The 26,204-nt window shown below is 41.8% G+C and overlaps 1 protein-coding gene across 1 annotated transcript in view; it reads right to left on the reverse strand.

Moving 5' to 3' along the window:
- Positions 1 to 990: 990 nt before the first annotated feature.
- The window catches only part of LOC122810153 (olfactory receptor class A-like protein 1), a 72,235-nt gene continuing 47,021 nt past the window's right edge, over positions 991 to 26,204 (reverse strand). Inside the window, exons 4-5 of the mRNA XM_044081628.1 lie at positions 1,551 to 1,610; positions 991 to 1,070 (exon numbers count right to left, since the gene is read on the reverse strand). Coding sequence (XP_043937563.1) covers positions 991 to 1,070; positions 1,551 to 1,610 — 140 coding nt within the window. The remainder of the gene's footprint in view (positions 1,071 to 1,550; positions 1,611 to 26,204) is intronic.

Genomic DNA, 26,204 nt, shown 5'->3' on the forward strand with positions numbered 1-26,204 from the left:
TGTGTGTGTGTGTGTGTGTGTGTGTGTGTGTGTGTGTGTGTGTGTGTGTGTGTGTGTGTGTGTGTGTGTGTGTGTGTCCTCCATGTAAAATTAATGCATCAGTGTGTGCATGGACACAGCCAAGTGGAGTGCTAGCTCTATGACTTGGTCTGTTGGACAGGTGTGAGCTGTGCATGATAGAGGTTGCAGTTCATCGTTGTCCCCCACTGCGAGACCTGGCTCTACATGGAGTTGCACTGGCACGTTGCCCTCCAGAAACATGCTTAGATGCACTACTGCTACATAACTGCTGTCTGCTGGATAAGCTCCCTTCCTGGGAATGCCCAGGGCCATGACCCCATGGACTGCCACATCTGTGTGTGGACAGTACAGTCACTAAGGAACCAGTGGAAGTACTGCCAATATGGGATCATGATCTGGAAGTGCCACATTGGCCGACAGCGGGGGATATTGCTGTCCTATACCCATGGGGATGCTGTTCCCCTCCCTGCTGACATTCCATTACCCATGGGGATGCTGTTCCCCTCCCTGCTGACATTCCATCACAGACACTGCTCATTCCAACATGTCATGTATGCACTGCATGGCATCAGCAACAGTGTAGACATTTGCACATATCAAGCTGTGCCACATCTGGACGGGATTTGCCTGTGTCTCCATGATGACCCTAAACATTTGTCGAGTGACACAGGAAGTGATATCTGTGTCAGGTGGTGGAGGAACAGCAGGCCTCCTCCAAGCACCATTATCACGCCTCTTGTGTGGCACCTTGCCCACATTTTGGCCATGGTCAGACTCAACAGGCACTGAGGCCACAGAAGCAACACTCCCCTGAACAATGTCCTCACCCTGAACCTGTCCAAACTCTGTGGGCTCAGTGAACTAGGTAAGCATAGGCCTACTGGCTGTATCAAAGGTCAATGTAGGGGATGGCTGAATGACAACCTCTGTGTCAGATTCAACTTCTTCTCACCCAGACTGTGCCTCACCTTAGCCATCATCATTGTCAGACTCAGATGATATACTGACATCAGGTGCCACAGTGCCCACAGTTCCACTGTCAGAACCTCCTGCAGAAAAATACAAAAACACAGGAATAGCTAAGTAATGAAAATACTACACTGCGATATATGCTAACAAAGTAACAATGATGCCGGTATTACTGACAGCTGAACAATATGAAAAACATGACTTAAATACAAATTACACTTTACAATATTGCTTTATATTGATCAACACTGCTGAAATGACAGTATTTCACTTACCAGCTGCAGATGACAATTGTGTTTGCAGGCCAGAAGAAGTGAAGCAAGAGGTAAGGCCAACAACACCATAACCAACAGTAACACAGGGTCTAATACACTGTGCCATGAATAGCAGAAATCAACAAACAGTTACTCAAGAACTTGGTTTACTATCATAAGCTAAGCTTATGCTTGTAGCAATCTTGGAAACAACAAAACAAAAAACAGACATGCCACAAATAACTACTGCATTTAAATGCCTTGACCTGTACAACACTATTAAACTGTTCAGATAACTAAGCTTACCTGGAAGATCCTCCTGTGATGAGCTTGGTGAAGACAGGTCCTGCTGCAATGATGGTGGACCTAAGACAGAGGTAAGGAAAATAAAACCACATTCAACACTACCAGAGGTAGTAATACATTTGCACATTTAAAGCTGCAAACAACACAAATGTACACAAAAATGTGGCTGACAACTACAGGCTAAGCTTATAACCGTAGCAATCTGCAATCACTCCAAACAGCTTCATGTGACACACACTTAACTTATCCATTTCTCTTCTAGCAATATAGAACACTATTCAACAGTATACATAGCAGGGCTGACATGTAAGCTCCTCCTGGGACGTTGACACCCTGGCACCCACATTAAGGACATGATGCACATCAATGTCGTGGGAGCTCTGGGTGCTCCTGAGGTCAGAGAGGAACTGCTCATCGGGGGTCAGTGGTTGTTGCATAGCAGGGCCTCTGCCTGTACCAATGAAGTCAGTGACTTTTCATCTGGTAGCTGTTATCATGTCAGTGGCCCTGTGGTGCACCTGGTCTAACGTTCATCTGCTATAATGTCATTTGACAAGCACTATCCCACCTGCCCCTTTAGAGTAGAAACATACCATGAATGTGTACACCATCTACTATGGCCTGGTTTTCCCCATTGGTAAATGGAGGGTGCCATGGATTAACACTTCTGGATGCCATAGCTGTACTTGGCCTAAAAGAAGACAGATGTAGAGTACACATAAGTATCACATAACTACAACATAACTGTTTATGGATGCAGCATAGAAGGTAGACAGTCAATATTACTCAATGGGGAACATACAGCAGACAACATATGGGAACCAATAGCAGGCAGGATGCAAAACAAGGCAATTATTTATTTTATTTTATTTTTTTTTTTTATTTTACATTTGTTAACCGGGAGTGTCTGACTGAGCTGAAAAGGCCCTTTTTCAACAGAGGCCCAGGGAGAAAAGCTCCACAAAGAAAAATTACAGATACATTTAGTTATTTAGACATGATCAGTATACACACAAATTACAAGAGACATGTTTTTACAGTGGTATGCGGCACATCAACAGTTACAGTGGAGAGAACAAACAAATAAATATTAATTTAAAAATAAAGCTAATTAATAGATTTGTGGTGTACAGCTGAAATTTGGAACATTGGTAGAATACATACATAGTACACAGGTACAGTGCATACATTGTAGATTAGCCAGTGTTTGTGAGTAAGATTGAAAACTATTATCAAGTGCTCTAGATTTAGTATGTATATGTTATCTGCTTTCACTAGCCTGGGGAGCAATCATGGCACTGCCAACTTTGCTTGAGATGTTGCCTGATGAGGTCTTTAAAGGAGGCTTTGGATGATGTGTTTTGAATGCTAGTGGGGACAGAGTTCCATTTTTAGCCACTGAACTACTATATAGTGCATCTCCAAAGCTATTGTAGCTGTTGGTGACTTCTAGTAGTAGTTTGCTTGATGATCTAAGAGGCCTTTTGGCTGAGTGATGTTGTACTAGGTTTTTGAGGGCAGGACACTTATTGAGGAGGTAATATATAGAATGACAGAGGCAGAGCTGATTGAAGGCTAGGAGGTTGGGAAGTTCAAGCCAGTGGAGCTGTCTCAAAGCAGTACAGTGATGAGTTCTATATGAGCAATTTGCAGCAAAGCGGGCAATTCTGTTATAGCAGGCTTCCATTTTGCTTAGTTCAGTTTTATTGAGATTAGTCAGAATGGGAGATGCATAGAGTAGGGTGGATAGAAGTTGGGAGCGAGCAATGGCTGATCTTGTGTTGTTGGTAAGAAATGGTTTGATACGGTAGAGTGATCCCAGTTTGGCATGTACTTTTTTAATAGTTAAGTTGAGATGACTATCAAATTTTAGGTGTGATTCTATGGTTATTCCCAATAGCTTAGCCTGTGCCACTGGAGCTGTTGGAGTAGCATTTGTGGAGTACATAGTGAATTGACTATTATCAGTGTTTTTGTTAGAACTGGTTATAATCATAAGCTGAGTTTTCCTTGGACTGAGGATAACTTGGGCTTTTGGTAAGGTAGTTTTCAACATCAGAGAATGCTAGTTGAGTTGTTTGCAGGAGGGTGGAAATGTTTTGTGCAGCACAGATTAAGGTAGTGTCATCTGCATACTAAATGATAGATCCATGCCGTGTGGAGGCATGGAGGTCATTTGTGAAGACTGTAAATAGTAGTGGTCCTAAGACAGAACCCTGTGGGAATGCTATACATATGGGCAGCTGAGGAGAGAGAGAATTTTCCCATTTCACAGCTTGGTACCTGTCAGTTAAGTAGCTTTGGAACCAGGTAAGAGTGGAATTTGATAGGTGATATCGGTTTAGTTTGTTTAGCAGGATTTGGTGTGAGACTGTGTCAAATGCTTTGGACATATCCAAAAAAAGAGTTGACACCTGTAGGCCTTCATTTTTGAGATGGTTTACTGTGTCTGTGAAGCAGAGAAGGGCTGTATGTGTACTATGGGCCAGTCTGAAACCATGCTGAGTAGGTGACAGGATGTTGCTGTCTAGGAGATAGTTTAGCATCTGGGTATGGATGCATTTTTCTAGGATTTTGGCCAGGGGGGAGAGTAAAGCAATGGGTCTGTAGCTATTAAGTTTAGTGGAGGTCCCGCCCTTATGTATGGGTGTAACATAGGATATTTTCCAGAGTTTGGGCACATAGTTTTCAACAATTGATCTGTTTATGAGAGTGGAGACTGGGATAGCAATAGCATCTGCTGTGAGTTTCAAGACATAGCTGGGGAGTAGGTCAGCTGCTGTTGATGATGTTTTTAGTTTGGAGAGCATGCTTTTGATTGAAGTGGTGGAAACTGTTTTGAGGGTAAAGCTTGTATTAGTGTTATTTGTGTTGGGGGGGATAGTGAGAAAGGAACTGTCCTGTGATACTAAGGATAGAATTGAGTTCACAAAGTGGGTGTTGAATTGTGTTTCGATGGAAACTTTAGTGTCAGGGGTGGTGGGTTTGGGGGTAGAGTTTTGGGTGGATTTTAGTAGCTGGTTTACATTTTTCCAAAATTTTAGGGGTTGTGTTGGTATTTAGTTTATAATGTTGTGTAGTAGGATTTCTTGTCCAGCCTAATGCATTTTTTGCATGTTTGCACAGTTCTTGGTACTTAGTTAGGCTTTGTGATGTTGGAGTTTGGTGAGGAGTGTGAGAAAGTATTGTGTTTTTTTGGAGTAGGAATGAGAGCTTATGTGTTTAGTTCTGAATTGGTCCATTATGTAGTTCTTGAACAATTGTGGGCAGATATTATTATAATGTGTGGTGTCTGTATATAAGAGTGCATAATGTAGTGTTGTGCTACTAAGTTTAGGGATATTGCTAGAGTGATAACTTGTGGTGTTGTAAAGAATTATGAGAAGACAGACTAGACTTAGTTGTGCGATAGTCATGGTTATAAAGTTTAAGTTGGTTCTAGGTGGGGGGGTCTGAAAAGGAATTATAGGGTTGCACTATATGTGGATGGGGAAGTAGTGTGGGTGATGTAAAAAATGCCAAGTGGGAATGAGAGTGATTGGGAGTATTTTGTGTGAAGCAAGTTAGTGTGGTATAATGTGATATGACTTGAAAAGCTGTGATTGGTGGAGGTGATGTGAGGGTGAGCTGTGGGTGTGGCTGTGATTACTATAAATGTAGAGGTAGTGGGGGCGGGAGGGAATAGGGGGCAGGGCAGGAGAGCAGAGAGAGCCCTAGCGTTAGCAAGGGTGAATGGAGTAGGGCAGAGCCCACCAAGACAAGAGAAAAAAGTAAGTATTACTTTACAAATCTGAACACTTTAAACAAATTCCTGAGATCTAATGGCTTACCAGCAAGCAGAATGTAATTGCTGAAGAGCACTTGTGTCCTGGTAGGAGACTAGAAATTTAAACATGGCTCCATGCTCAGCAGGATTCTAATATAGACTTAGTACTGAGGGAGGGAGATAGCACAAGGGGTGTAAACCAGGTGGAATGCAAATAAACCAGAGAGGCAATCAGTGGAAATCTGTGAAGGCCTCAGAAGGGGTAAGTAATAATTAATACTACCTGTAAAGTGAAGGAGAGAAAAGACAGCAAAGTTTATTAAGGTTGGGAGTGTGTCTTCACATTGACTTGCTGATTAGTAACCAGGTTGTGCACAGATTAGAATAGGGAGATACATTAGCAATGAAGGGGAATGTATAGAGATGCAAATAAACAGGTGGGCCTCCAAGTGATACAAACTAAGGCAGAAAGCACTGAGAGAGTTGCTTGATGGTTAATTTAGTCACAGGGATGTGAATTAAATGTATACTGCCTATTGGACAGTTAGGATTACTGTACTAGCTGGGGGGGCACAAGGCTACAACAGTCAGTTTTTTTAGCAAGCTGAGAACTACTAAGAAATACTGCTAATGGAATAGCTTCACTCTCATAAAACATACAAGTAGAATGCCTGGGTGGACTGGCCCTGCTCTTGAGGCTCAAAATGTATATCCTTGTTTAGTTTGCAGTACTGATTCCTTCTTATACTGTATGGGTGGAGTGGTAGCCGCAGACTGCAGATTTGCTTGAGTGTGCTCAGCAAGCAAAATGTAATTGCTGAAGAACACTTGTGTCCTGGTGGGAGACTAGAAATTTAAAGCAGGGTTGACTATTGAAACATATTATTAGTGCCATAACATTATCTTACCTTAACCATCATCCCCAATAAGGTACAGGCAATTGCCACAGTTGTGTAACATTACATCCTAGAACTGCTACAAATGCTGTTAATGTGCTTGTCCATGAAACATTTCTAGTTATTTCCCTCTCAGCTGACTAACCCATGTATTTACCTGTCTTGACAATCATGAGTAACTGTACAATGGCTTGACAAACTGGGCCATGCTATCATTAGACTTGTAAGTCGTACATAAAGATAACATTGGAGAACACTGTGCTTCACAGAATTTTGAAATACAGTCCAGCAAATGCTATATGTAGGTGACAAAAATGAAACATACTTTGTGAGAATGATTATGCCTCTGTAAAGAATGCTTGGAAACATTGTTTGGAAATACTGCTTGTTCACAATGTTTAAAATTTATAGAATTAACAAGAACTTGCATACCTACAGGGTTGCCTTTTTATAGCTTGTAGATTAGTAATGGATTGCATCTGTGAGTGATTACCATTTTGGAGGGGAAAATCACAACTGCACTGCAGTCTGCCTTACTTCCACTGGGTGTCACCTTCAATCTATACAGTTGTTACATGTAAGCTTGGAAATGTAACTCAGCAGCAGATTACTCTCAGAGGGATAAGGACATCATTTTAGGTTGTGTATGTTATAGCATCCTTTTCAGCTTTTCAAAGACATGCCTTTGTAGTTTACATTATGTGATGTTTTATCTGTATGAGTGAAGCAGTGTGCAAACAGGGCAACTGCAACCTACCTGTTGTTCCACTTCACATCATAGGCCCTATCACTTATAGCAGTTGACATGAGGAAGCAGTTATTGATTTTATGTCTGTATGAGGTATGAAACTGTAATATGTTGGAACTATGTTAGGTATATATGTATTCATGACAGTTTTTCACATGTCTATCTGTGTGTTAACTGTATACTATAGTCCTGTAAGTATTCTACTATCTAGACTGCCATTGACCCCACATTTTGATATCAGACATACATAAAGGCCTACATATACAATGACCTAGACAGTGACACATGAGTTGTGATAACAAACTGAAATATTATTCATAAATGTTCACTTTACATTCTAAAAACCATGGATAAGTATGTTGCTTGACTGTGTGCCCCTGCACATTCATGGCCTACTGTAAAACATGGCACTGAGTATCAGGTGTCAGAGTGTAACAGTCCTGATTTGTATGTCCCTATATTGACTGTTCACACTGCTATGTCTTACAGCACTATAGTGAAACATGAGCAAAACACCAACACAAGTATAAAACTAGCATTTGCAATTATCTCATGAGACACATGCAGTACCTGTAAATAAAATGGTCTTTTCTCATTCACATAACTTAGAGATTAAAAACCATGCCATGAGGTATGTGGATAGATTAAAACCCAGGTCAGTGTAATATGTGTGGTAAAGAATGAGGTCATGGATGGATGGATGGATGGTCTCCAGCACATTGTCTGAACATGCACTTGTATGATTAATAGATATGCAAAAGCATCATATAGCTGATGACATCAGCAAACCGTATATAGGACCAAATACATGTCCCCCATGCAGTAGTTAAATGCTTTCTGTATTGTTATAAAACAGCTCTTTTACACACACACACACACACACACACACACACACACACACACACACACACACACACACACACTTGATCCCAGTGGAAATAGAATGTCTACCTATCTAAGGTGCACAGACTACAGAATACAGTACTTAATGCAAGCTCCATGGCACAACCATGATTTATACCAGACTGCAGGTATGCTTATAGTAAATGACATCAGCAGTCCATGTAGTTAACAACAACTTGTGGGTCCTGCCTAGGCACATGGCCTCATAGCATTATATGCTACTATTAACTTAATAGCAGTATTCTGTTAATAACCCTATTAGTGTAGCAACAGGAGTACCCGTATTGACCATACTTGGAAGTTTAATGTTAGCAGACCATGGTTGTGAGCACCAAGTGGACCTGTTCATGTTGGAGCACACTACAGTAAATATTACAGTTGGTAGTGTGATTAATAAGTTTGGAAAAAGGAATGAGTCCCCAGTGTTGTACTGATTTGTGTTTGGGGGAGTCTGGAGGTGTACAACATACTGATGTGTTATAAATATATGAGACATGGTTACATCTGGACCTTACTGTGTAATGTTTCCAATGTAATATCCAATACAGATCAACAATGAAGCATCATATATACAGTCCCATAGCACAGCACTCAGTGGGTTTGCATGATGATGGGCAAAGTGTACACCCATGCGAATTACACCTCTTTGCGCATAGGTCAACAGTGCACAAATGCAAGCCACAGTGCGTACATCTACCAGCTGAGTCTGTACTCCAAGCCTGGTTTTTGCAGTGACCAAGGGAAGTAATTGAAAATATGTGATTTGTATTTTTGGCAGTCTCCTTCCTAGGTGGTCTTGTTTGTCCAGTTTTAGTGATGCAGTGTTCCATGCAAAACAATGAGCAGAGCCAAACATGACACTTTTTGTTTTCTGCCACAAACAAGGCAATGGCCTTGTTCGTATCAGAAAACACAGTCTGCTTGAGTAGACCAAATTTTCACTTACCCAAATTTTATTTTATGGAGACGATAACACTGAACTATCACTAAACTAAAACTACAATACTACCAAAATGTTTAACTGAGAAACGAGACACTTGTCCAACAGTAAAACTGAACATACACCGCACAACGTCAAACCTACCCAGGTAGGGGGCTGTGCCCCCCCAAACTAAATATACTAACTCTGGGACTGCACTACAGTGGAGAAAAGGGCAAATTTCACCATGTTGACCAAGTATCTTGTTTCTGAGCTAAAAAGTCTGGTAGTGTGTAGTTTCAGTTTACTGACAGTTTGGTGTTGTCGTCTCTGTAAAATAAAATTTGGGTAAGTATAAATTCAGTCTATTCAAGTAGACCCCAGAAAACAATATGTGTCATGTCTGACTATGCTCAGACAATTTACCCCAGGACTGAGATGTACAAGTAGTGGAAATGGACATCTCCTACATTCCTTATCCCATAAGTACAGGAAAGTGAAACAGAGAAAAGAAGTGAAATACAAAAAATCCAAGTATGGTAACCACAGTAGCAAATGAAAATACACATTACAAATGTCTACGTAGTGTGGGATGTGAACCCACACACCAGTGGATCTTCAGAACATAGGATGGATGCTTTATTCCTCATTACCACAGGAACAACTATGCAACACAGTAGTATAAGCATTATTCACGCAATAAAGTACAACACAATGTACACTGCTATCACAGATGAGTTACTCATATGGGTCAAACAAGGGAACCCTGCCGCTTTGTGTAGGGGGCGGTAAACTTCAGTTACTGCTGTATATCAAAAAAGATTAGCCTGTTGTTAGTTTGGTGATCACAGCCGATGTCCTGGCATGGCATAATGAAAAATATATTATTCTCTCTGTGTTACTTGTTACTGCCCTTGTTCTGCATCCTACCTATAGTTTGATCTTGAGACTGTTTTTGATGCCAGAGACTTCAATGTGTATCATTATTTTACAACTGTTGTGTGTAAGGCTTTGCAAAGGTATGCTGGTACACTGGAGACATGCAGTGTTCCTCATTATCTTTGAGAGGGTTGACTGTGCAAATCTGTAATGGATGAGGCATCCTAAATAATGGAAACATAAGTGAACCCATTTGCTCTGCTGTGACATGTTACAGTTATTTCTGTGAACATTCAACAATATTTACCTGATTACTTTAGCAAGGTAAACAAAGCAATAATATGCCATAATATCATTAAACAATCAGCCCAGGTTCAGGAGCTTACCTCTCAACCTCAGAGCATGAAATGTGGACCAACCCATTAATAAAAGTGAGACAAAAGCATTTAAAAGAAGGACATTTGTTAAATATTGCCCTTACAAACTAAGAAATTTGATAGAATAACAGGTTTTGCATTATCAGGAAAATTTCTGAAGGATATAAAGTATGAAACGCAGATGTCTGTCATTATTTTCTGACTTCAGTCTTTAATGATTTGCCAGTAATCGACCATAACACCACACATCTTTATGAAAAAAGGACCAAAAAAATAAGGCCAGATTCTGGACATTGTGCAACACTCTGTCCAGTTGAGAGAAGTGTTTGTGAGGTACCTTGCAACTGCAGCAGTCAACAACAATTTTAGTTCAGGCAATACTTGTGGAGGTGAAGGTTTTGTGAGTTGCCTGGCATAAATTTGACTACACATGTATGTGAATAGGAGAAAGAGATTAGATCCCCTAGGTGTTCAGTGACTGTGCTCTGCCTTGTCTCTTTGACCAAACAAAGCCATAGTGGGCACGGCTAGCTCTTTTACATACAAGTAAAGTAATTGTTCTACTCTCACGTGTTATGACACTTTCTGGACAAATACTACTACATTTACTTGATTACTGTACCAAGTTAAGAACATCACATATATGGCATATTATTATTACAGAATACAGTGTAGGGTCAGCACTTACCTTGCAATTGAAGCAATTCACAGTTTTAGTTTGGGGCTGACTCTATCTGATGCAAACAGTACACAGCCATTACATGGGGAGGTAAAGATTGTGTGATTCACCTGGCATCAATTTTAATCTATGTAAGTTGGAGAGTGTATTACCCAGCTAGGTGGTCATTGAATGTATGTGTTGTCTCTTAGCCAAAGCAAGGTCTTACTGTGCACACCTAGTTCCTCTGTGTTAATGGCTGGTGGTTCCCCCTCCAAATCCTCATGTGACTGTGCCTGTGGGGGGATGTATGTCCCTTCCCTTCCCTTTGCTGATCCTGCTGCAGCTGTTTCCACAGGATCAGATTATGTAGCACTGGACATACTATGAAGATTTTTGTTCATGTACGTGGATCATACAGCAAGTCTCCACCGGATGTATCTAGGCACCTGAACTGTGACATCAGCAGCTCAGACACACAGTCTATGATGTGTGTAGTTTGAGTTTGTGCCTCATTATGGCATTCTTCTGTGTGTGGGGGTACACTTCTAGTGGGCGTCATCAGCCATGGCTCCAGTGCATAGCCAGCATCCCCCAGTAAATGTCCATGTGGGATGTCCTCCCTAGTAAACATCTGGTACAACTGTGATGTGTGCCAGATATGGGAGTCATGATAAATGCCAGGGTTGCCAGCACACACATTCAAGATAATTCCTTGAGCATCACACACAACTTGGTAGTTGATGTAGGGGAACCTCTTGTGGTTACATTAGATTCTTCCCCACTCACCAGGTGGTGCCTTGATGTGCACATGAGTGCAGTCTATAGCACCCAGTACTTTAGGGTAGTGCACTGCCTTTAGAAATGGACCATATTGCTGGCCTTCTCCTCAGACTTATTAGGGAAATATATGTGCTTAGTGACATGCATGAGCATGGCATCCAGGAGTTTGTGTAGGATCGTGGATGCTCATGTCTGTGACATGCCCATCATGTAGTCAGTTGATCTTTAAAAGATACCTGTAGCTTATATCCTAAGGGCCACACATAACTTAGTTTCCACTGGGATGGATTGCCCTTGATTGGCTCTGAGTCTGTGTTGAGTGGTGACAGAGCTCACAGAGTTCTTGTAATGTGTCCTTGTCCACCCTGTAGTGCTCTATAATCTGCACATCATGTAGCATGTAAAACATAAGCCTGAGCTTGAACGGTCTTCTCCTCCTCAGCCTAGGTCTGTTGTCATCAACACCAGCAGCCTCAGCTTCAACCTGCACCACATGCATATGGATTAAAGCTTCATCAGCCCCTAACATTGTCTCAGATTAAAAGTTCCTTAACTCTACTGTAATGGTATTGCAATAGGCAGGAAAAAAACAGACTTGAGTCTACCTGACTGTTTTATCACCTGTGGAATAGTACTGTGCTGAAAAATCACCTGCTTTTGCTGTAATTAGCACCTATGAGACACACCTGCTACTTACTTGCAAGTATTAAGTATAGTTTCATTCACTGTTGTGTGTAGCTCCACTACACACCCTTGCACCAACTGCCAAAAAAAAGGTAAATAAGAAATTGTAGGGTCCGTTTTCAAACCCTGCATCATCTGAACCCCAGCTCAAGCATATACATTGGGGCTATAGAAATAGTTACATATCAGTTAGATAGACATCTGCTATGTAGTCCTATTGCACCACTATGTGCCGCTATGTGCCCTTGTGTGCAACAATGCCAAAAAAAATTGGTAAGTAAGAAGGTTGCAGGGCCTGTACTCAAACCCTGCACCATCTTTACTCCAGCCCAAGCATATACACATGAGGCTATAGGAGTAGTTACATATCAGTTAGACAGACAACTGCTATGTATTCCCATTTTCATGCAATTGCTCTAAGCACTGCAGTGCAAAAACAATGCAGGAGTCCATACACGAAGTAGTCTGCCCAAATTGGTTACACTTTTTAATGATTCAGTAAATCAAAGAGGGTGGCCTAATGGTTAAGGTGCTTGCCTTACAAGCACAAAGTGCAGGGTTTGAGTCTCACAAGGGATAATTGGCTAGGCTTAAAGTGGGCACAAAACCTATGAAAGGTTTGTGGACCTCATTTGCATAGTAACCAGGACCTCTTATACACGGGTGTAGGCGGGGGGGTCTATATTAGATCAACGAACATGTAAACGTTCGAATCTGTAAAGGTCGACCTTTATAGATCGAACATTTATGTTTTCGAAAATCTTTAAAAAAAATTTAAAAAAAACTAAGTAATAAAAACATAAAACAAAGGGAGCAAGCCCCCCTGCACCCCCCCACACCCCCCTACTTAAATATACCAAACTCCAATCTCGCCCTACAGTGTAGTGAAGGGGAAATTTCACGTTTTCGCACTGTAGTGCACTGATGTGCAATCTCGGAGTTGGTATATTTAAGTAGCGGGAGGTGTGGGGGGTGCAGGGGGGCTTGCCCCCCTGCTAAAACCCTTTTCTTTATTTTTGCTTTGTTTATTTTGTTTTTATTACATTTTTGAACATTTAAATGTTCGATCTCTAAAAGTCGACCTTTAGAGATTCAAACATTTAAACGTTCGTTGATGTAATACAGACCCGGCAGGAGAACTGTAGGGAAGAGGTATGCATAACACAGAAGTGACAACCATTTTCCTTACATTTTACTGTATTCCACAACCTACATAGTCAATATGCCTACATTTCAGTGTCAGTGCTGTTTTGCATACCATTTTATATTTAGGATGTTTACTTTACTTATGGGTATAGTGGTATGGGGGGGCTCCATTTATTTAATAATTATTAATACTGTTATTCACCCATTTTTAGAACAAGAATCACTAAGTATGTATTAATGTGTGTATTTTTACTTTTTAAGGTCAGTTGTGTGCTGATGTGATCAATTTTAGTTAGTTTGGTTTCCGTGTAGAGTCCTTTCCATGGCTGTATTTGAAAGTTTTCGAATACATGGCCAGGAGCTACATGGAGTCTACATGGTTGCTTTAGAGTTTATTGAATCACTAAGGACAGCCTTAAAGAGGTGATTTGCATGCCAAAGAAGCTACACAGACTCTAGCTGTGTATGCGTGATTGTAAATGATTGTGTGCCGCTTCACAGAGTTGACTAAATCACAAACTGTTTGCATCAGCATGCACATCATTGCGCGATGCGCACACGGAATAAAAATAATTGTGTAGGTTTTATTGAATCCTGGGGTATATTTAATTATTAGCAGGTCCTTGATCGAGGAAGACATTGATAATCTGTGTTGTTCAATAATAATTTATGCTTGAAAAAATGATTACTATCAGATTAAAATAATAGCTATGGGTGCTGCTACAGTGCTAGCATTTGACAAAAGTATCATTGTGCAAATGGGAAAGAAGGTTTGTGTTTGGACTTCACGTTTGCTAGGAGGGAATATTTAGAGTCACTCAGTGAAATTTTAAAGTATTTGAATAATACCACAGGGGGATTCAATAAAGCCTACATGGTCATTTTTCACTGTGTACACATCACACCACAATGTGCACATGGCCGAGAAAAGTTTTAGATTCAATAAACTCAGTGTAGTGGCGCACACTTATGGGCAAACATGGTAAATTCCATGGCATGCAAATTACAGCATAAGTAGCTGAACTATATGCTAATGAAGTAAATCCAACACTGTGGAGTGATTCAACAAGCTGTAAAGCAACCGTATAGACTTTGTGCTCATGTTGACTGTGTATTTAAAAACTTTTCAAATACAGCCACGGAAAGGAATCTACTCAGAAACAAAAACAAGTAAAAGTTATTAGATTTGTACAGAACTGACCTTAACATGTAACAGCAGACACATTATTACATTATTAGACAGGGCGAATGTTACAAAAGTAAGAGTAATAATAGCAACAATCCTTTTTAAGTGCCATGACATAAATGTAGCTTCACTCCTCCACCCCCGAATGAAGAATAGACTAGTAAATTATGTAGACAGCTAAAAGTGTAAACCCTGTGAAACAGACTATTCATACTGTCATGTAAGCATATGCAGTATGTAACTGACAGAATACAGTCAATTTTTATCAAAAACTGCATTAATCTGTGTGGATATATAGCAAAGTAACACTCTCCCTTGTGTTTACAACACTGGGCTTCCTTTCAGTTTTCCTACCTCCCCTGTTACCAACTATGTAAATTCAGGGCTGTCAGCATGGTGAAAACACAAATGATGTCAAAACTCATTAGAATTGCTGAATCACAAAAGATTGTAACTGTATGGGGATGTTCACTTCGCGTAGGCACTTCCACATTATTTGTATACAATGGATGGCAACAGTGAATGATGACATCAGGGATGTGTGTCAGGTTACACTTACAGAGGCCTGTATGCCTGTGAAGGGTAAAACCAGTGCACAATTCACAAGTTCTGTTTTGTCCTCTTTATTTTTTTTGTTACAATGTGTTGTCTATGTCCATTTTAAGTGATGTTTTAATTATTTTTGTCAGTGTTTGTGTGATACAGCACTTAGTGCAATCACAGGAAATGGAGGAATGAATGGCAGGTCCCTCTATGCTTGACATGTAATTATTCCTCTGGCAGCAGATGTATGTGTAAGGTGGAGTACAAATGGTCTTAAGTTCTAATACAGAGTGTACAAACTTTAATTCAGTTTTTGTTCTCCATGTTTGCCGGATATCATGTGAACAGCAGAAAGTAATAACAATATTGCCTGCATTTAGCTTATTTACGCATAGCTGCCCGCAGGGGCTTGGAGGTGTGCACAGTGGTGCAGAGGTGCACATTGTGCAACTAACTGTGGGTAAAACTGCCTTCCAGTTTATAGCCTGCTACAGACCACCCTCCCAAACACAGGAACCCCACTCGGCCTTCCTGAGAATACTGGAAAATATGAAGGTCTCTCCAAACACCATTATATTGGGCGACTTCAACTACCCAAACATAGACTGGGAGCATTACTCTAGCTCCAACACCCTAGCCCAAAGGTTCCTAGAATTTATAAACTCAAATGCTATGGAACAACTTGTTACCACTCCCACAAGAGGGGAAAACATACTGGACCTGATCATCACCAACATGGGGACACTATGCTCCAGACCAGAAGTGTATCCCTCACTGGTAAGATCAGACCATAAACTAATCTCACTGGATATTCACATCCCGACCCCACCCCCTGCCCAGAAAACCACAGTGAAAAACTTCTCTAAAGCAAATTTCACACGCCTCAAAACCGAGGCGAAATCTTTCAAAGCCCCCGGGCCTGTGGAAAATATGGCCCAGACCGCAGAATCCTTTATAAACGCATTCTATGAACACCTTCAGGAATGCATGGATCATGCAATCCCAAATAAAACCAAGACCCAATCCTCCAAAGGCAGATGTCCTGTCTGGTGGACCCCAGCCATAAACAAACTATACAATAGAAGGAGGAAGCTATTACACGATAGAGCAAAATCCCAAAAAGGGAAGGCATCTCTGATCAGTATTAGCAAAAAACTACGGGCACTCATAAAATCGTCTAAGGCCAGCTTCAAGAGAAAAATTGCACAGAACACTAAGGATAATCACAAGACTTTCTTTAGTTATGTTAGGAACTTGGGTGGGAATTCCCAGATATGCTCAGAATTAGTACAAAATGACAAAAAATACACTGAGCCCACAGACATTGCCAACATCCTAGCTGACAGGTTCAGTGCAAACTCCCCCCCCCCTCCCCACCAAAAGGGCAAATATATATCCCAACAGAGTGCTGCCCCCCTGACATCTCAGATGCTCAGGTAAGAGCCGCCCTCTCCAAAGCAAAAAACACAGCATCAATGGGACCAGATGGTGTCCCGGGCTGCGTCCTACATGAACTCCAAGAAGAGCTAAACCCAAACATAAAACTACTGTTCAATCTTAGCCTTACTACAGGATATGTACCCAAAGAGTGGCGTACAGCAACAGTGGTCCCTCTCCACAAAGGTGGTGCCTCAACGGATCCTGGAAACTATCGCCCCATAAGCCTGACTAGCTTGGTCTGCAAAGCTATGGAAAGGATCATCATGGACCTCATAAATAAAGATATTGGGGACCTACAGACACTGGATCCTACCCAGTTTGGCTTTGTTAAGGGCAGATCCTGCCTCTTAAACCTGGTCGATTTCTTTGAAACAGTCACCAAGGCCATTGACGAGGGGAAGGTGGTCCACACAGCCTACCTGGACCTCGCAAAAGCCTTCGATACAATACCCCACTCGGGCATTATAGATAAGCTCACCAGCTTAAATATAAACCCCTATGTCACTAGATGGGTTGCAAACTGGCTCAAGGACAGAACCCACATGGTTAGAATTGCTGGAGCCATGTCAGACTCCAAACCAGTTACAAGTGGCGTCCCACAAGGCTCAGTCCTGGGACCTCTCTTGTTCAGTATATATTTCTCGGCGGTACAGGCCAACACGGAAGGACTGTGGCTGACCAAGTTCGCAGATGACTGCAAACTGGGCACCATAATCAACTCTCCAGCCAACACAAGCATCCTCCAAACGGGTCTCATAGAAACAGACAACTGGTGCCAGAGCCATGGCCTCAAGCTAAACGCCAAAAAGTATATAGTCATCCCCTTTGGCAAAACAAAGTGCCCACAAATTACCACATAGGTGGTAATCCATTAAGTACAGAAGAAGTCATTAGGGACCTGGGGACCCAAGTTGATAGCAATCTCTCATTTGACAACCACGTGGCCAAAGTGGTTAGAAAAACATTTTATATAGCCCACCTAATCATGAAGGGATTCACATCTAGATCAGGGGAGGTCATCATGCCTCTTTACTCATCCCTCATCAGGCCCATAATTGAGTACAATGCCCCTTTTGGGATGTACCTTACCAGACACCTGCAGCAACTGGAAAGACCCCAAAAGTACCTCACCAAGAGGATCAAAGGGCTCAAACAGATGCCATATGCTGCCCGGTTAAAGAAACTCCAGCTCTACTCAGTGGCATACCGCCTGCTCAGAGGCGATCTGTGCCTGACGTATAAAGCCATGTCCAACCCAGAATTAATGGACATGCTGCACCTCAGAAAATCCAAATCCCATCGAGCTACGCACTCGAGAGACTTGAACCTCAGCACTGAAATAAATAGGACATGCTGGAGGGACAGATTCATAACCCAGAGGCTCCCTTCACTCTGGAATAAAATCCCAGTCCAGGTTAGGCAGAGTCCCACATTGACTCTCTTCAAGAGGAATCTTGATGAGTGGATGGGAGACTGTAGGTTTACCCCAGCTATCACTTCTGTGTCACTGTTAGACAGAGGCACAGTATACTAACCTCAAAAAAAGGCATAGCAAAATTAATTTACAATGGATGGCGAAAGCCAAATACACTCTGGCTAGGCTTATAAATGCCCTAGGGCAGATAGCCTAGTATGAACCTATGAACCTATGAACCTATGAACCTATAAGCAGCAATGGAGGTAACACACTCAGTTGAGCAGCAGATGTGTTCATAGGTGCTAATTACAACACAAAGAGATGATTTCCAGCACATTGGAGCTATTCAACAAGCTACTAAGCATCCATGTAAACTCAGTTCTGCTTTTTCCTGAATACTTCAATACTATTGGAGTAGACACAAGGACATTTTAAAGAGACTCAGTGCTAGAGGCTGCTGCAGCTTTGATCCATATGTATGTGATACATGCTAAAGCCAATGGTGCTGGTGCTGGTGACAATAGGCCTAGGCTGAGATAGAGGAATGTGTTCAGGCCAAGGATAAATTTTCAGATGCTACATGACCTACAGATTTTAGACCACTACAGGGTGGACAGGGATACATTACAAGAACTCTGTGAGCTCTGCCACCCTCAACTCAGAGTCAGAGCCAACCGCGGGGAGTCCATCCCAGTGGAAACTAAAGTATGTGTAGCCCTTAGAATATTAGCTACAGGTACTTTCCCAAGATCAACTGGGGACATTATGGGTGTGCCACAGGCATCAGCATCCATGATCCTCCACCAATTCCTGGATGCTATCCTTATACATGCTACTGAACACATATGTTTCCCCATAGTTCTGAGGAGAGGGCCAGCAATATGTAACATTTCTACAGGGTAACACACCACCCTGAAGTACTGTGTGCCATAGCTTGCACTCATGTATGCATTAAGGCACCACCTGCTGAGCAGGGTAGAAGCTACATTAAATGCAAAGGATAGCACTCCATCAACTGCCACGTCATGTGCAATGCCCAGGGAGTTATCTTAAATGTGTGTGCTGGCAACCCTGGCAGTTATCATGATTTCCATAATTGGCACACATCACAGCTGTACCAGATGTTTGCCAGGGGGGACATCCCACATGACCATTTACTGGAGGATGCTGGCTATGCACTGGAAGCACAGCTGATGACACCCATCAGAAGTGCACAAACAGCCATGGAAGAATGCCATAATGAGGCACACACTCAAACCAGAAACATCATAGACCATGTGTTTGGGCTGCTGAAGTTATGGCTCAAGTGCCTATATACATTTGGTGGAGCCCTGCAGAATAATCCATGCACATGTACATAAGTCTTCACAGTATGTGCTACACAACACAATTTGATCCTTCAGAAACAGTTGCAGCAGAATCAACAAATTGAAGGGACACATATCCCTCCACCAATGCCTAGGTCACCACAACAACAGTGAAAGGAGGACTCAGAGGTGGAACCACCAGCTGCTGTGGCTAGAGGCAAACATAGGTGTGCTCAGTATGCCCTTGCTTTGTTTTGCTAATAAACAATGCATAGCACATTCACTGACCACCTAGGTGCCTAATACCTTTCTCCTACTCACATACATACATAGTAAAATCGATGCCAGGCAACTCAAACAACCTTTACCTCCCCATGTATTGGCTGTGTACCACTTGCATCAGACAGAGATAACTCTGAACTAAAACTGTGTCAACTGCTGCATTTGCAAGGTACGTCCTGAACCTAGAGTGCATTTTTTAATAATATTATGGCATGTTCTTTTATTTCTTAGCTTGGTACAGTAATCAAGTAAATATTGTTGGAATTCTACATAAACTAGCTGAACATGTGGCAGTAGAGCAATGATAAGTCTTGGGCCTCAGGCATCAAAGATTCATATGGTCATCTCTTTCAAAAGTACTGATGATCAGTGTATCCCCTCAGTTTAGCACCATACCTTCTGTACTGGTTAATAATTACATTGAGAAGTTAGAAAGTAATGATACACATTGCAGTTTCTGACTTTCCAACCCTTCCCAAGGTCAAACAGCAGGCAGGATGCAGAACAAGGAGAGTAACAAGAGAATCATAGCCTTGTTTGTGCCATAGCAGTAACTCACCTTTGCTCTCCACCAAAAGAACAGGCTATGCTTGTTTGTGACATAAGAGTAACTGAGCTTTCTCCCTCCAAAAAATCAGTCTACCTTTGTTTGTGCCATAACAGTAACTCACCAATGATACCCCCAAAAGAACAGTATATGGCTGTGTGTGCCATCCAACCTGGCCTTCAGTTGTTGGCAACTGCATATCATATTACTCCGTCAATTAACATCCTCACACAATTTAAGGCCAAAGATATTGAATGGCTTACACACTGCATGTTTCACACTACTGGTCAGGTAAGTGATGAATTACCAAGAAACACAGAAATGTGAGACATAGCCATATATTTGCAACCATAATCATAACAGGTTACATGCTAAGTGCACTACATACAAATATAATAATGATAATTAAATGTACAAATAACAGCTGATGGTTTTATAGCAGTGTATATTCTGCTCCAGTTGCTTGTGTGAAGAATGACTTCAGTCCTTTGCTGTAAAGCTGTTTCTGTGTCAAAGAGGAAAAAGGCATCCATCCTGTCTTCTGAAGATGTATTGATGTGAGAGTTCAAATCCCAAGCTATGTAGAAATATCTCATGTTTACTGCCATGTTCTAATGTGTATGTCATACACTGGTTTTCCTTATTTCCTGCATTTCTCCTTTTTTCAATGTCTTATTCCTATTACTTTTACCCGACAACAAATACATTACAGGTTTGACTGTGCTCATGTGGTTTGTATGAGGTGCTGCATTGCAGAAACAGGACAAACCAGACCACCTAGGAAGCAGACAGTCACAAATATAAACCAGATGTATTCAATTAATGCTCTCAAGCATCACAAGAAAGAGGCCAGTACTACAGATGGAACTATCAGACATTTGCAATGCAGCTCGCATTTGCGCACTGCTTACTTATGCTAAAACAGGTGCATGTCATATGTGTGTACACTTTGTTCACCATTGTGCAAAGCAGCTGCTCTCTGAGCTATGGGACTGTATATATCATGCTTCATTATTGGTGTTTATTCCCCATTTCCTTTGTCTGACATAAAACTACATAGAAAAATTACAAACCAAGGACCCAATCTATGCATTGCCCCACCACCACACCACCAAGCACTACAGTGCTGGGGTATCAGTACTTTTTCCAGACATGTATCAACCACACTACAAAGTGTAATATATCATATTATGTGCTCCATCATGGACAGGGCCAATTGATGGTGCTCACAACCTTGCTCTACTAAACTCAAACATCCAATTATGCTTAATAATGGTACTTGTGTTGCTACACAGCTGGACTTCTAATCAGCCTAGTGCTATTAGTGCTATTAGGCTAATAGCCTCATATAATGTTATGAAGTTATGTGCCTAGGCAGGCCTCCCAAGCTGTTGTGCACCACATGGTCTGCTGATGTCATCTACTATAAGTGCACCTACTCTCTTGCAAAAGTCAGACTTGTGTTGTAGAACTTGCATTAAGTACTGTGTTCTGTAGTCTGTGCACTTAGGGAGGGCTTCAGTTCTCACTGCAGTCAACTGTGTGTGTGTGTGTGTGTGTGTGTGTGTGTGTGTGTGTGTGTGTGTGTGTGTGTGTGTGTGTGTGTGTGTGTGTGTGTGTGTGTGTGCATGTGTGTGTGTACATGTGTCTAGTTAGCACATCAGACATGACATTCTACAGTTACTTCTCCAAGGGCATGGATTGCCAGTATTTTGATACTTGCCCAAGCATACACATCAATTTCATGCAGCCTTCTCAACCTATTGTCTTCCACATGGCCTGCTGATATCATCTACTATAAGTTCACCTGCACTACTATAAAAGTCAGACTTGTGCCATGGTGCTTGTGTTAAGTACTGTGCTTTGTAGTCTGTGTACCTAGATAGGTAGGGGTTCTATTCTCACTGCAGTCAACTGTATGTGTGTCTAGTCAGCAGAGTAGAAGTGATATCCTGCAGTTCCTTCTCCAATGCCATGGACTTCCAGCATGTTGGTACTTGCACAAGCCTACATCCATTTCCTGCAACCCTCCCAACCTATTGTCTCCAACATGGCCTACTGATGTCATCTACTATAAGTTCACCTGAATCCCTATAAAAGTCAGATGTGTGCCATGGCACTTGCATTAAGTATTGTGTTCTGTAGTCTGTGCACCTAGATAGGTAGGGGTTCTATTCTCACTGCAGTCAACTGTGTGTGTATATCTAGCCAGTAGAGTAGATGTGGTATCCTGCAGTTGCTCCTCCAAGGGCATGGATTGCTAATATTTTGATACTTGCACAAGCCTACACATCCATTTCATGCAGCCCTCCCAACATATTGTCTCCCACATGCCCCGTTCATGTCATCTACTATAAGTTCACCAGCAAGTCTGTAAAAGTGAACTGTTGTCTGACATACTCCAAGTTGGACTTGAGCTGTGGCACTTATGCAAAGTACTGTGTTCTGTAGTCTCTGTGCTTAGATAGGGGTTCTATTTTTGCTGTAAACTGTGTGTATGAAAGTGTGTGTCTGTTAGCTATTGCTTAACATTAACAAGAGCCTTTTACACCAGCATATGGGACACTTATTCTGGACTAAACAGACTCTGCTGATGTCATCAGCTATATGATAGTTTTGGATCTGCAGTAATCTCAACAGGCCATGGTCAGACAGTAGGCTGGAGGCTGGTCAGATGTGACCTCACCCTATCCCAAACAGATTATAGTGACGTGGCTTTTAATCTATCCACATACATTATAGCATGGTTTGTAGCCTCTGTGTTATATTGATGAGAAAGGCCTGTGGGTTATCCAGCTACTGCATGTCTCTGGTGAGGGTAATGCAAAACAGATCATTATACTGTTTTACTGTTCTGATCAGGTTTCACTATAGTGCTGTTATGCAATCATAATATCTGAATATGAGGACGTGCCTTATAATGTGCACCATATGTTTGTAGTGGGAAATCCTTAAAGAGAGAAGTTAGAAATTAATGATACACATTGCAGTTTCTTACTTCACAACATTCACAGCTGAAATCAACATAAAGTTGTGACATTCTGATGCTACAAACTGTTGAGCTTTTCAAGGAGAATATAAATTCACACACACACACCAACAATAATTTCACCTGGAGGACCCGACAGACACACAGACACTCATACACTCACACACGCACACACACATACACACACACACACACACACACACACACACACACACACACACACACACACACACACACACACACACCAGTTATTCATTTTCTCTATCTGCCCATTTGCTGTTTTGTCCAAATGACCATCTTCTTACACACAATCACAGACCTTTTGTGTCAGCCAAGGCTTCCTGACACCCTGCAAAACACCCTGTGCAAGTGATAACTGTGCCATATCCCTGTGTTCTACTTTTCTGATTCATGAATACAAAATCTGTGTCTGATGCTCTGGGTGCATAGTTATCTTAGTGCTTACTATATTGGTATTTGTGTTGGAGAACTGTCTATTGTACCTGTGACTTATATTGGCCTTGGAAATGTAGAGAGTTTCATAGTTTCATAGTAGTGTACTAGGCTATCTGCCCGGGGGCATTTATAAGCCTAGCCAACAGTGATGTGGCTTTACGCCACCCCATACTATATAGTTGCGCCTCTCTAGTAGTGACACATGTGGGACCCCATTATTTAGTAAACTATACCTCTGTCTAGTAGTGACACTGAGGTGACTCCTGGGGTAAACTTGCGATCTCCCATCCATGCATCGAGATTTTTCTTGAACAGTGCCAATGAAGGGCTCTGTCTCACATGAACTGGGATTTTGTTCCAGAGTATGGGTAACCTCTGTGTTATGAATCTATCCCTCCAGCATGTCCTATTCATATTTGTGCAGAGGTTGAAATCTTTAGCTCGTGTGGTTCTAGTGGATTTGGATTTTTTGAGATGGAGCATGTCCATCAATTCCTGGTTGGACATGGCCCTGTATGTTAGGCACAAATCACCTCTGAGCAGGCGGTATGCTACTGAATAGAGCTGGAGTTTCTTTAATCTAGCTGGATAAGGCACATGTTTGAGACCTATGATCCTCTTGGTGAGGTACTTCTGGGGTCTCTCCAGTTGCTGCATGTGCCGGGTGAGATACATCCCAAATGGAGCATTATATTCAATCATGGGCCTGACAAGGGAGGAATACAGCGGTACAATGACCTCCTTTGATCTGGATGAGATTCCCTTCATGATGTGATGGGCAAGGTAGAATGTCTTTCTGACCACTTTGGCAACATGGTTGTCAAAGGAGAGGTCACTATCGACTTGAGTCCCCAGGTCTCTGATTACTTCTTCCGTATTCAGTGGGTTATTGTCTATGTGATAATTTGTGGGTACTTTGTTTTTCCCAAAGGGAATGACTATACATTTTTTGGCGTTAAGTTTGAGGCCATGATTCCGGCACCAGTTGTCCGTTTCAGTGAGACCTTTCTGTAGGATGTGTGTGTCAGCAGGTGAATCAACTATGGCACCCAGTTTGCAGTCATCTGCAAACTTTGTCAGCCATAATCCTTCCATATTTGCTTTCACATCTGAGAAGTAAATGCCGAATAGGAGTGGACCCAAGACTGAGCCCTGTGGGACACCACTTGTGACTGGTTTTGAGTCTGACATGGCTCCAGCAATTTTAACCTTATGGGTTCTGTTTTTAGCCAGTTTGCTACCCATCTTGTGACATATGGATTTACATTTAGGCTGCTGAGCTTGTCAATGATGCCAGAGTGTGGTATCGTGTCAAAGGCCTTAGCCAAGTCCAAGTAGGCAGTGTGGACAGCCTTGCCCTCATCGATGGCACTAGTGACTGTCTCAAAGAAGTCAACCAGGTTTAAGAGTCAGGATCTGCCTTTTACAAAACTGAACTGTGTGGGATCAAGGGTCTGCAGATCCCCAATGTCGCCATTTATGAGTTCCATGATGATTCTTTCCATAGCCTTGCAGACCAGGCTGGTCAAACTTATGGGGCGGTAGTTACCAGGGTCAGTAGAATTTCCCCTTTGTGGAGTGGGACCACTGTTGCTGTGTGCCAGTGTTCAGGTACATATCCTGTAGTGAGGCTAAGATTGAATAGAGTTCTTAGGGGCGGGTTTAGTTCATCTTGAAGTTCACGTAACACGCAACCGGGATACCATCGGGTCCCATAGATGCTGTGTTTTTGCCTTGTTGAGTGCTGATTTCACCTGTGTGTCTGTGATGACTGGTAGGTTACATTCAGCAGGGATAATTACTTCATCTTTAGGGGTGAGGGAGGGAGAAATTTGCACTGAACCTATCTGCCAGAATGTTGGCAATGTCGGTAGGGTCAGTGAATTTTTGTCATTGTGTACTAGCTCAGAGCATATCTGAGAATTCCTCCCAAGGTTCTGACATAATTGAAGAAGGCCTTGTGATTGTCTTTGGTATCCTTGGCAATCTTTTTCTCAAAGTTTGCTTTAGATGTTTTTATGAGAGAACGTAGTTTTTTACTTGTGCTGATCAGGGAAGCCTTTCCCTTGTGGGATTTGGCTTTGTCCTGCAGTAGCTTCCTTCTTTTGTTGTACAGTTTGTTTATAGCCGGGGTCCACCAAACCGGGCGTTTTCCCTTGGTGGAGAGGGTCTTGGTTTTAGTTGCTGCGATCTATTATGTTGAGAATAATGGGGAATATGTTGAGAGGATCCAAATGTCACAGCTTTATAGTGAATACTTTTGTAAGTGTTGTGAATTCAGAAACAGCAATATGTATCATCCCTTTAATGATCACCACATAACACCCTGTTCAAGTGATGAAAACTCTCCCATATCCCTGTTTTCTATGTTTTGGATTCAGGGATACAAAAGCTTGGTGTCTGATGCTTAGGATGCATAGTTAATGTACTGCTTAGTATATCTGAATTTGTGGTGTTTAACTGGTCATTGTACCTTTAACTTATATTGGCCTTAGAAAGTTTGACAGTTGTTAGTATCAATATGTCAGAACATTATCTTTTGTGAGGGTTGAGAAGTAAGAAGCTGCAATGTATATAATTACTTTCTAACATATCTCTTACAGGATTTTCCAGTCCAAAACATTAGATGCACATCACAGGTCACACCATGACATTTAAAGCTTAGGATTGTATGACAGCACTGTGTTTGCTTTTCCCTTTCTTTATTTATTTATTTATTTATTTATTT

The sequence above is a fragment of the Protopterus annectens genome, chromosome 8.part1 (genome assembly GCF_019279795.1).
Source record: "Protopterus annectens isolate FY-2018-M chromosome 8.part1, PAN1.0, whole genome shotgun sequence".
NCBI lineage: Eukaryota > Metazoa > Chordata > Ceratodontiformes > Protopteridae > Protopterus > Protopterus annectens.